The 13,588-nt window shown below is 35.1% G+C and overlaps 1 protein-coding gene across 6 annotated transcripts in view; it reads right to left on the bottom strand.

Annotated features, from left to right (window-relative positions):
* Positions 1 to 13,588, bottom strand: part of LOC149799243 (ras-related protein Rab6) — a 58,169-nt gene that overhangs the window by 27,552 nt on the left and 17,029 nt on the right. For all 6 annotated transcript variants that reach the window (XR_016421117.1, XR_016421118.1, XM_089958517.1 and 3 more), the window contains exons 3-4: positions 8,037 to 8,090; positions 7,052 to 7,157 (exon numbers count right to left, since the gene is read on the bottom strand). Coding sequence is in view for 4 of the 6 variants with exons in the window: in XM_089958517.1 (XP_089814643.1) it covers positions 7,052 to 7,157; positions 8,037 to 8,090 (160 nt within the window). In the remaining 2 variants the exon portion in view is untranslated. The remainder of the gene's footprint in view (positions 1 to 7,051; positions 7,158 to 8,036; positions 8,091 to 13,588) is intronic.

Raw genomic sequence — 13,588 nt, 5'->3', positions numbered from 1 at the left:
ATTGATCAAATGAAGCGAGTTCACCCTACATATGACCAGGGTCACTAGATTTTAAGTTTGTAGGATTTTCATGCCTTTTAACTTTTCTTTTATTCCACCTCCTTTATTTGATTCAAAAGACATAATTAGCATGATAATACAAAGGAGGCCAGCTTTTAATTCAAGGCAACAATACAACAAATACTTCCAGAAGTCAGATATCAAAACACAGTTGGCATTTAATTAGGTACTCAGAGAAATGCTTGCAGACATAGCTGTTATGGTAGATTGATGCATGTTACGTTTATTTACAAGAGGACACATTGCATTTATGACGATTACACTTAAAAGGAACTAAAAGATAGAACTAGAACACTAATTTCAATTGATAAAAAAATTATTTAATTTGTATTTATTTATTAAAGTACTGCCTCCATTTGGCGTGAATGACATTTTCATTGATCAAAATTTCCTTACATATCGTTAATTGCGGTGTACTAGAAATGTCGTTTGGAAAGAAAATGTAAAAAATTTTACAACCTATTTTTAAATTGGATATTTCAAAGAGCTGATTAAAATTTCCAGGTCCTATCTACAGTTTTCGATGATAAAACGAGCGATACATCAAAGTTTCCATTACCAATTTTGATTGTGAGGGATCAATTTTGGGGTATTTTCCGGTTTAAAAAATGGGAATCACACCAGACCCCACATTATAAATTGGTTAGCGAGTTATTAGGGTGCAAGTTATCAAGAGAGTGGTGTATATTCAAATGCTGATGAAAAATGTTTGGTTTGGTTTTTTAAGGGACAGCAACACGTGTAGATTATTTAGTGCTAAGACAAAGGGAGTAAAGTATACCTTCCCCATGAAAACGCCATGACAGCTGAGCTGGACTGATCCCTTTTGGTTATAAATTTAGCATTCTAAATTCTTGGTGTACACAGGTAATAAAAGCTATTCTTAGTTTTACTGTTCAAAATTGGGCTAATGGAATTCATCATATGTTTTGATGTGGGATAGGGAAATCCCACCCAAGAATCTTTGATTACGGATAGGGAAATTCCACCAAAGAATCTCTGATATGGGATAGGGAAATTCCACTGAAGGATCTTTGATATAGGATAGGGAAATTCCACCCAAAGATCTCTGATATGGGATAGGGAAATCGCACCCAAAGATCTGTTATGTGGGATAAGGAAATCCCATCTAAGGATCAAAATTTATGGGCAGGAATGAGTCTTTGAGCAGTTTCTGCCATTAATTCTCATCATAAGGGTGGGATCTACCTATTCTACATAAATGCATATGATAGTTGATTTATCTCTCATTTCTCAACAGGAAATAGTGTTGGAAAAAAGGTGATTTATCATCAGCATCAATACAGCTTTAGAAATCCAAAGTATTTTCTATATGTTTTTACATTATAAATATGTTTAGTCTACAACACTGATATCATTGTTTTGTATACAAGAACTCTATCATTTGGACAACAAAACAAAATATTTCTTTTCAAAACTAAAAATGCAAGAAATATTGTAGACAGTAATGATGTTTTAAGCACAATAATATTACCTACCTTGTCAATGAATGTACTTGTGTGGGATGCAACATTATTTTGGCCATCAAGCAATTTTGGAGATAGTGAAATGACATAATTATCTGACTAGGCCACAGATTTCACAGTCAAGCTGTTTGCAGTTATGTATAGTACTAGTACAGCCACTACCCTCAATACCCAAGTCACTTAAGTTTCTTATTCTAGAAATGTTTGGGGATTATTACCATTGGGAAATCCCTGTAGTAATAGTTTGCTAGAATAAGAAATTATAGAGTCTGACTTTTCAGTATGAAAATATAAATTGCATTGTAGAGAAAAAGTGGCTGACTCAGAAATAGAATGTAAGAGAGGTAATAACTTGCACATTCTGATCAAGTTAGAAGCTAAATTTCACATTTTATAAATGCCAAGTACTGGCAAATGAAATGCTGGTAATGAATATTTGTGGTTGTACATTAAGAAATACCAATTAAAGAAATCTGGTCAAGTGAAATTTGTGTTTCAAATTAATTTTTAAGTTGGTTTAGTGTAATCATCATAAAGGTGCCCTATTAATTTCAAACCTGAAGTGTTAATTGACTGACAAAATCATTCCCATAAGTGTGATACCATAAATGAAATGCCTACTGTGTTTTATCTGTGACTTGCTCATGTTTTTGCTGAATTTATCACAATCAATTAAAAGTAAACATGCTTTGTATTATCATGTTAATTATATGTTTCATATCAAATCAAGAGATAAGAGTCCAATGAAAAAGTCAAATGGCACACAAATCCTAATGCATTACTCAGTTTTAATTCAAGTCAAACTGCAAATAATAAAGATTGTGATCTGCTGTAGCATAATGCACCTGCAGATCAGGGTCTATTTTGATTGTTCTACAGATTACTACTAACAAACCCAACAGACTGAGAGCTGCTGGCACAGTATGTGCTTGGTAGTTTGGAGTTGGACTCGTAAATGAGTGTCTACGGTATATTTACAAGAGCTAGCTGTCATGATTGTGTATAAAATCAACTCAGTTCAACTGAACAATTAAACAGTTTTCAATATTATTATATAAGTAACATAATTAAGTATCTAATATTAGTCAGAGGTTTATCCTATTCAGTGATCAATGGTCTATGCTTTTGGACCCCATTGTGCACGAGTGAGCAAGGGAGAGGTGTATGCTATTGAGTTTACAGAATGATTGACTGACTAGTCTTATGGTGCACCATCACTGTAAGGCTATACAGTGCTACAAAAAAGGATATATGATCAAAGATTTATCTACAGACAGGGGTTCAATTTCAATGACTGCTACAAGGACACAAACAATACAATGGTGAGGATAACATAAGAAGGTTCCCAATGAATGGGGAAAGTAAATGCTGTGGGTGCTGTAAAGGTAATTAGATAATATAAGATATTTAGGGTGATTGATAGTAAAAATGTTGGTTAACAAACCTCAAAGGGAACAGACTGCATACAAACTATATTTGAGAATAAATGTAAACTTCCTTTATGAAATTTAAGATACAAGACACGTTAACTGTATCAAACAGCGCTTTCTTGTGTTAAATATCGAAGTAGTAATTGTGTGTTGGATGAAGAATGACACATTCTATCAGAAAGGGTTTGTTGAAGGAATGCACTCAGGTGGATCTTCAGCCTTTAATATACAGCAGCGAGTTATATATTTGAGTTTATGGAAATGTTCCTGGCAAATCAAGGATTCAAAGTACAGAACAATGTCTGCAACTGGTGAGTGGCTGCTGTGAAAGGGGCCAATGATGAAGATGTTCAACACAAAGTGCAAATATTTCTATTATAATGAGCATTAATTTGTCAGCCATTTTTTTTTATACTTTAGAATAACATGAAGCTCAGAAAGGTTAGACCAAGATGGGTTCCACATTTACTGACGGCTGATCAAAACTGAAATTACCAATAGCTACTCACAAGATATGAAATGAGACCAGTCACATTTGAACTAGATTGTCAAAGGTAATGAAAAATGGATGTACTGTCAGTCACATTTTAACTAGATTGTCAAAGGTGATGAAAAATGGATGTACTGTCTGAACCTGACTCGGGAGAAAATGAAGATTATATCTTAGAAAAATAAGAGTACAAATGCATGCTGCAGTGTGTTTGCAGTGCCAAGAGAGTACAAATCCTGCAGCGTATCCTGAGTTTCACGAGAGTGTATATGCATTATTTTATGATGCAAAAGGCAAAGTCATCCAAGTACCTACTGTATGACTGACTCTGCTAGATTTGCATGATATTTATGCCTCTAAAGTTTTGCCAACATTGTGAAGCACTGCCAGAAAACTCATCCATATTCTCTTAACCAGAGGTACCCATCTACTCCACAATAAGCAATTCATCAAACTGCAATGAGGTATGTGTAAGTGCCGAGGAGCAATGCTGGTTAAAAGTGTAAACAGACAGATGGGCTGACAGAAATATTGATGAAGTGGTGACTACTTTTGGGATCCAGCACTTTGCTGCATGGACATACAGTAAGTATTAGGGTTACTCTGGGCTCCATCACCTCACTGGATGGACATACAGTAAGTATTTGGGTTGCTCTGGGCTCCAGAGCCAGAAATGATGGGGTTATACTGGAGGCTCCAGCTCTCACTGCAGAGTCATAAATACTGGGGTTGCACTGTGATCCAGCTCCTCACTGCATGGACATGAATACTGAGGCTTTACTGGGATCCAACGTCTCACTACAGGGCCAGAATTACTGGAGTTTTCTTGGCTCTAGCATCTTACTGAAGGCCATGAATACTGGGGTTGTACTGGGTTTCAGCACCTTAAGGCAGTGCCATAAATAATGGGGTTCTATTGTATCTCACAGCAGGGCTATAAATACTGGACTTTTACTGGGCCACTGTACCTCAAACTAATCCAGGCCCAGCTTCGTTGGACTGGCCATGTCATCCGCATGGATCAAAGCAGAATCCCAAATCAGCTGTTCTATGGTGAGCTAGCCCAGGGAAACCGAAACCAAGGCCGCCCTCATAAGAGGTACAAAGACAACCTCAAGATGAACATCAAATGGACAGACTGTGATCCAACCCCGCCAGCTTGAGCTCGCTGCCTTAGACAGAAGCCATTGGCGAGCGCTGACCAGAAAAGCCTGTTCCTCCTTTGAGGATGACTGCCGCCAGCGTCTTGCTGCAACTTGGGAGAGACGTCACAGAGCTGTATCACAAATACCACCAACCACCGGTGTCCCATGCCCCACCTGCAACTGCCTGTGTGCATCAGAATTTGGACTCAGGAGCCACATATGCATCCACCGTTGAATGAGATCGCACAACTTGTCTTCCTCGACTCGAGAGACATCCATTATGGTACCTCAATGCAGGGCCAGAAATACCATAGTTTTATTGGGTTCCAGCATTTTGCTACTCAGTCATTAATGCTAGTTTTATAGGGTCAAGAATCTCACTGCAGGGGCCATCGGAAGGGGCATATACTGGTTTGTCTAATCTGACACTGTTTTAGAATCATCTTCCTTTCTGCAATAAATTCCATTTATCCTTCAAGTGCTTCAGTCCGCCATTTATTTTTCACATTCCTGCCACCACTGGTTTAAGTTGAAAACAATCAGTTATTTTACGCCCAAGATTGCTTGACAATAACTTACTATTTCACCTTCAAAATATGGACAGGATGTGAGCAAATAAATGGAGGTAGATTCCAGCATTCAGTATGTCCAGAAGGCATGAACGACCAGAACAATAAAGTCATTAAAGTATGAAAATTAGCACTTGTCTGGCTTGTTTTCCAAGGCTCTGGTCAGGGACAGGTAATTTTGTCATTTTCTAACAATGATAAAAGTACCTGTCCCTGACCAGAGCTATGCAAAATTTTACTGTCCAACCTTGAAAATCTCTAGTCCTGGATGTCGGGCTATTTGGACCTGATCAACTCTATATTTATTCAGTTTATCCAAACAGCTATATAAAAATTCTATACCTTGCACTGTTATATTCAGGACTTTGAACTAATTTGTAAGAGTGATCATGCATCATGGCTTTCCAAGTGTGCAGCATTGTACAATTTTGCAAGATTTATGCACACATGCACCCTAACAGTACTGCCTCAGCTTGTTATGCACTTGAATCAGGTAGTCTAAAATCAGTTGTAATGTTTTTTAATATTTACCTTCTGGCATTCTTTTTATGTAGTCTATTTGCAACAATGAGGCATCTTTCAAGATTCAAAGATGAAAAATAAGGGTCAACAGTGCAATGCCAAAGCCTAAAATGAACTCTGATAGAGGATACACATACTACAGTAAAACCTGTCTTGAGACACCTCTGTAATGAGCAACCACCTGTCATTTAATAATCACAGTCATCATGGATGGATTGATTTTATTATATAAGCACACAGTTGTCAAAACCAGTAGAACGCGACTAGCAAATATAATTTTCTGGCACAAAATACGTTTTGACACTGCTATGAATGACCGTTTCACAATAACAAAATAACACAGCTGATGTTAATTTCATATGCTGAAAGTGTCTGCAGACAAAGTCTATATTGCTCTAAAATACTGCTATGCATCACAAAAACTGAGACTGGCATTTATTAAATCCCTTGAAATCATGAATGGTGATACGAGTATTTGTACAAATAAAAGAAATATAAAAATATATTAGTCTGGCTACCAGTTTTTAAATTCTATTGATGACACAGGTAGCCATCTTACACTACAGGCTGATTAAAGCATATCACTACTATCACCGCCTTGGTAAGTGTTGTAAATCCCATTATAATTAACTGTTGCTTTTTCAAAAGAAGCAGTCACAGATGTACATAGTCAATTCAAAGGATTGCATTGTTTATTTAAGCTACTACTAACAACAAAATACCACATATTTAAGTAATGAATACATAAATTAGCCAATATTAATAACAAGTGTTGAAATAATAATAATTACTTCAAAAGGACTCACATTTTACTGGCTGAAAAGAAAGATGGATGACAGAAAACAGACCATCCCATAAGCTCTGTATTACTGCCGTATCTTTTCCCTACATTACTGACGGATGATCATGATGAATCATTCTATATCCTTTTCAAAACGATTTATAATAAAAATTGGGAAGAGCTTCTCCAAAAAGATTAGAGGTATACTGGATAAATAATGGGATAAAAAAGAGATATCTTTTAGGGATTTTTATAAAATATATATATATATATCAGTATGCAATAGCAATGAAGTCATGAATTACTTACTTGTGATATCAGCATTCACTAGCAATGCAGTCATGAATTACTTGTGATATCAGCATGCAATAGCAATGCAGTCATGAATTACATACTTGTGATATCATCATGCAATAACAGTGAAGTCATGAATTACTTGTGATATCAGCATGCAATAGCAATGCAGTCATAAATTACTTACTTGTGATATCAGCATGCAATAGCAATGCAGTCATGAACTACCTGTGATATCAGCATGCAATAGCAATGCAGTCATGAATTACTTACTTGTGATATCATAAACTACTACAGCTACAGATGAGTCTCTTATATAACTGGGTATTAGGCTTCTAAACCTCTCTTGGCCTGCTGTGTCCCATAACTGAAGGCGAATCTGTAATAGAATGTAAGGATAAGAATGTAAAGGAGTTGCATAAAGAACTTGTTCATATGTAGCCAGTTTTATCAAACTGTATAATATTCCACCAAGCAGTAGCTTTCATTCTACGCACAAAACAGTATATAGAATAAGGGAATTAACTCCTGCAAGTGCTTTCTTTGGTTTTGGTGAATGCAAAATCCTGTCCTGTGAATCTGAAATCTGAATAATGTGCATTTTGAATTATGTTATTGATGTTATTTTAACAATTATTTTTCAAAAGTAGTAAGGAAATTTCAACTACAGAACAGTATGTACTTAAGATGGCCTGTAGATAACCTCGGAACAATCTAACCTTGATTCAGTTACACCCACCTAAGAGTGACATCTGTTACTTCTTAGCTCTGTCCAGCGTATATCGATTTTACATAGGTTGTTATTACTGGATGATAATATGTAGACAGAAGTCTATATTAAATGTTGATCCCTGGTGCATACAGTCTATTTGTTATGGACAGCACTCACTTAAGTAGGAAATGATATGAGAGACAAATCAGGGGTTATTAGGACTAAGGCTAATACTTTAATCATCATAAAAACACGCAAGATGGAACTACTCAGCATCAGAAAGATGTTAAATTTTAATTCCACATGTTGAAATCTGAGGGTACCCTGCTTGGGTATTACATAATTCTCAATTCTGCAAGCAAAAGTTTGTTTAAGGTTCAAAGTCTGACGAACAATAAATATAAACATTTTGGGAAACTTCCAAAATTAATTGACTTGAAACTTAAAATGCAGTGTATCTGGAGTTGTACAGAAAATTTTGAAAGCTGTATGACAGACACAGAATTTCCATTCAAAGTTTGACCATGAGAAAATAACATTACTTACTGTTCTATCTTCTAAATACATTGTCTTTGACAGAAAGTCTATTCCAATTGTGGCCTGAAAAAGAAAAATAAGTATTAATTCCTCTACAGCAATGAAGACTTTGGTAACCATATATAGAGTGGTACCAATGTGAAATTAACGATTTGAAAAAAAACTTAAATGATTAATAAAGGAGTAATACATGTACAAAAGCTTTATACCATAAATATCCATGATTGAAAAAAGGATATTTTGAGATATCATGCAAATGGCAGAGCCAAAGGTAGTACCCATGGAAAAGGAAACATCAAAACTACTGAAAATTTTCAACATGTCACATGAGTAAAAAAATAGGACATAATTTGCTTGGAAAATTTGGTTAAAGATAAGACAGAAATGTCTAGTCTAGAATATATTTAATTTTTAAACAAGAAGGCCAGAGTCTTCATGTCAAATCCATGATCAAAGCATTTCATAATAATTTATCCAAAAGTATATATATATATATATATATAAATATATATATATATATATATATATATATATATATATATATATACACACAGTCCATTAAAGGTTAAGGAAATATAAGCAAAGGATAAAAACACTAACCAACATCTGAACACAAATTTTCTATAACTGTAACCTTCACCCTCAAATAAAATGTGCAAGAGGAAATGTTGCAGAATAAATTGTCTTAGCTTCATAATGACTTATGCCAAGTATGAAGAAAATCGATCAAGGGTTTAGGAAATATAAGCCAACATTTTGTTAAAAACCCAAAATCTAAAATGTCCCAGATTTTTGTAACTTTCAATATTTTTCCAATATAACTAAAGTCTGGAAAGAAGCAAATGATTTGTTAAAAAGCCAACTGACATAAACCATTCTTTGAAATAATCAAGACGTTAAGTTTAAATGATGTTCAAATAGTCGGTTTAGAATTAAGAGGTGCTACCGCTTAATTCAGTCAATGAAGTATCTCATAATTTCGTGTTTTTTGGGGAGTGCTCCAAATGTAACGATGTGATACATAAGACAAATTCCAACAGACCCTAATCTAATAACAACAATATTCACATGTGGTGCACAAACTGATTCGAGAGGGAATTGTAAGAGGCAAGCCTGCTTTTTTTAAATGTGGATCTAAAAAGAAAAAGCATTAGATAAAAATAAGACCAATAAATTTGCACACATGTGAAAAATGGCAGGATTTCTCAACACATGGGAGAAATTACATGGCCGATAATGTTAAATGTTAATATTATCTGGTTTTAATAGAACTCAGTAACATTTAGGTCCAATATCCTTCAAGATTCAATATTATTCAGATGATTTGGTATTGTTGTTGGTGTAGGGTTTAATGCCATTTTCAGCACAAGATAGGCTATACATGGCAGCCAGTATTAATGGTGAAGGAAGAACTCGGGGAAAACCCCGGAAAGAACCACCAACCCATGAGAAGCTACTGGCAAGCTTTCTCACATACCAACATAGGCCGAACATGCGACTCGAAACCACACAGACAGAAGTGAGATGACAGTGATCCGTAACAGTGAGCTCTTTAGACCACTCGGCTACTCGGGGCCCCGATGATTTGGTATGACATTTTGCATGTAATAGTGTCATTGGGGCTTTAACACAAATTTTTGATGAGTGTATTCTTGATGAAAGTGACAAGTGAGCATGCAGCGGAATGAATTGTCTTACATTCATAATGATCAATGAAACACATGAGAAACTATCAAAGGGTTGAAGGAAATATATGGAAAGGAAAAACTTTAACCAAAGCATTAATAAAACACTGATAATGATGCTGATACCACAAAAATAACTGCTATGCCTTGCTAGCAATTTATGTGGGCTTGATAAAATTGGTTATCATAAAGAGCTATAACAGCACTTGTGCATATACTATAATCAGTCACGTCCATCCCTTTTTGTTTCGATGTGTTCATTCATAGGTAATCATAACTTAAATTCCATCTACACTGACTGAGAAAGCGTGATCACACTGTGACGACATAAAAACGTTTTGGATTATGGATGCAGCCCAAGGGGGGAAGGGGGGAGAAAAAGTGTACGGTCAAATGTCATATTTTCATAGGTATGCAGTATGTACTTTTCTTTGTAGCCTGAATGCCATCTACATTAACTGAGGAAGGGTGGTCATTAAGTGGCTTGGCGTTTTATGAGGTGGAGTAGTCCCTGGGATGGGAATAGGGCAGGGGATTTAAAAATTAAAAAACATGGATATTTATCATGGCTTCCATCTCTAGTTATTCTTTTTTGTGTGCAGTTATATGCATTTAAAGTGCTTAATCATTTCCTTAATAGGTTCCTTTAACCAAACAGCTGGTGTCTGTATCTTATGCAAAGAATAAAAAGCTGAATTATGACAAATGAGAAATCTTTTTTGCCTGTCATGTGTTTGTTGAATATTAAACTTCTTTCCCAAGTACTCATAATTGGGTTAAACTGTCTTGCACACATACTAAATAATAATAATAATAATAATAATAATAATAATGATGACTTAAGAGTGCTTAATGTTTTTAAAAAAGCTCTGGGTGCTTTACATCAAGTTAACACATAGGAGCATAAAACAGCATACAGACAATATAAAACATTAAAATGTCTCAAAAACGTTATAAAAAAAGCAAATGATTTATTACACAAAACAGAAATGAAAGATATAAATAGGTTTATAAAAATAACCTAAAAACACAAAATGAGTTTACAATACATTTCCAATCTAAAAGTAATGACAAATGGATGAATGTCAAATAAATTATTGCTGGTGGAAAAGATGCGACTTAACAAGCACTCTTGAACATCATTACTTTGTGTCTGAGATCAAGAGACAGTTCATTACAAGAAGCTGGGCCATGTTATATAAATATATAGCGTCTACAGGACTTAGCATTTACCTTGGCAATACTGAGTCAAATGATGAGTACAAGCTTCTAGCAGGGGTGTACACATGGGTGACATCACAGAGGTATTTTGGACCCTAGGCAGTGAAAGAAATGTAACAGAGAGAACATATTTTGTGGTCAATTCTACTGCAAACAGGTAGCCAGTGAAGTTTGTGAAGAAATAGGGTGGTATGATCAGTGTTTCGTGCTCCAGTATGAACCTAGCTGCAATATTATATATATATATATATATATATATATATATATATATATATATATATATATATATGTATGTATATATATATATATATATATATATATATATATATTCATTCTGTATTTGGACATTCATCCTGACAGAAACACTTATGGTTCATCCCACATATGATTATACCATCCATGCCCCATCCACAATATCTTACCCCTGAAAGTTAAGACCAATATATTTAAATGCTTGAGCTTTCATTCAAGTTCTCAAGTCATCATACCAATCTGCCTACAACCTGACTATTGATTTCTTTATATGCTCAAAAGTCAGTAATGCAGATGTCAGCCTCACATCACGAAGTTGTACATGTGCCAGTTGAAATGACTTTGGAACCTGTATGGATCAAGGGGCTGAGTAGTATGACCTAGTAGTCTTTACAGATCATTGACATCTCACATCTATCCACTTTGGTTTGAGACTCAATTCAGCCGATGTGGGTATGTGAGAAAGCTTGCAAAAAGCTAGCAATGAGTTGATGGTTCTTCCAAGGGTTTTTCATCCACCAAATATACTGGCCACCATGTGAAGCCTATCATGTCCTAAAAAGAGCATTAAACCCATAAAACCAGTTATACATGTCCGGCTATTCCTGTGGATTGCAATTTATAATGGGGGGTGGGGGAAACACAATTGGGCCTGAGATTGCTCAACCTAACTGCTTAATACCTAAACACAAGAAGTCATCCCAAAAAGTGGGTCACTAGGATCCTTTCTGTTTAAAATGGTGGTGATAGCACGTATTACTAAAATAAACATCACTTTTCCAATATTGACAGGCTTTTATGCAAGGAAGCTTTCTTTCTGTTCAGTGGATATGGGATAAAGGTGTATGAATTTTTTTTTCTACTTTTTGCATTGGTAGCTAAACTACTCCATTTACTTAAATCTGACTGACATTCAAAACAAGGATACTTTATTCGTGTATGTATGTGCATATGTGTGTGTGTGTGTGTCTGTGTGTTGAAGATTGGATTTTTAATGTAGTTTTCACAATTTTTCAGTTATATTGCTATGATGTTTGCAGTGTGGCAGTTTATAGTGATGTCTAGCACTGGGGCACCATGTTGAAGTGCCTAGCAAGGCTGCTGCTAGCATCATTTATAAGCCTTTGGTATGAATTGGTCGGGGTTTGAACCTGCAACCTCCCACATCCGAGGCTGATGCTCTAACCACTTGCCACCCAAGCAGTCAATACATAGGGTTAAATTCTTTTAAGTGGTTATTTAGATGTTTTCTGTTTTTAGTAACAACAGCAGTATTTGATGACACTAATTGATTGGCATCATTTGTATAAATATAAAAGCCCTTCAAGTCACACTGTGTCTAGCATTTTTTTAAAGAAGTTGTTTAGAGGATTTTCCATTTATTAGTCTGAAGCTTTGTCTAGATCTGAAAGCAATTCATACTAGAATGCTTTGCATGAAATTCTGTCAACTTATCCTCAGCAGTTTCTGAGAAGTTGTTATATTTAATTCATATTTGTTGTTGGCATTTTTTCTCCATGATTATATGTTATGTATAACTGTATTTTGTAACTGACTTTAGTCCAAAGTTCACTGTGTACCTGACTAGGGACATTGATTTTGTGAACAACATAAAATACAGCTAATATTTATGTGAAAGTAGATCACACATTAGGATCATTATCAATGGAGGTAAACACATTCATATGAGTCTAACACATTGGTATTCTCTCATGGAGAAACCCTGGTATACTTTATATTTGCCATGCTCTTTATTGTAAAATTACTAATAGACCTAATCTTGTTGTAAATTGAGAATGTTCAAGAAATGAACATTTGACCCTCATCCTAGTTCAACTTGTGTGTCTTAAATTTTTTAAAAAATTACTAATTCCTGCCTTAAGCACCTTATTGTTGTGTTCAGATTTTCATTTGGGTGGAATTATTTATTCAAACATTCTTCACTGGAAACACAAAGTGCTAATTAATAATATTCTTGGACTGGGTCATTAATTGGAATTACCCTTAATTCATACAAAAACATTTTAGGATCATGTTATTGTGAAATATCAAAAGATTAGCATATCATCACACTTCAGGACACTGGCACATTACCATGTTCAAGACTACAGGCACATCAACACATGCACTATTGGAACTTAATAAGAATACCACTGACAATCAGTTGGAACTTTATACATTTGGACCTGTGATAAAATGTTTAGAACTGAGATTTAATTCACAATACAGTAAGTTCTTTTTAAATGTTCTTGTTGTATTCTAGCAAAATAAATTATTTGTTGAATTTTACACAGCTTGTTGTTGTTTGCTCTTTTCTGTTGCATACGGTCTGAATATACCTCCCCCTTTGTTTGTACCCATTTACTGATGTAAAAAAAACACAAAAAGCACAAGTTAGATAAA

Source organism: Sinohyriopsis cumingii, chromosome 5 (assembly GCF_028554795.1).
Source record: "Sinohyriopsis cumingii isolate HCF-2022 chromosome 5, ASM2855479v2, whole genome shotgun sequence".
Classification (NCBI taxonomy): Eukaryota; Metazoa; Mollusca; class Bivalvia; order Unionida; family Unionidae; genus Sinohyriopsis; species Sinohyriopsis cumingii.
Note: the sequence above shows the minus strand (reverse complement) of the source record. Positions and strands in the feature narration are given on the sequence as shown.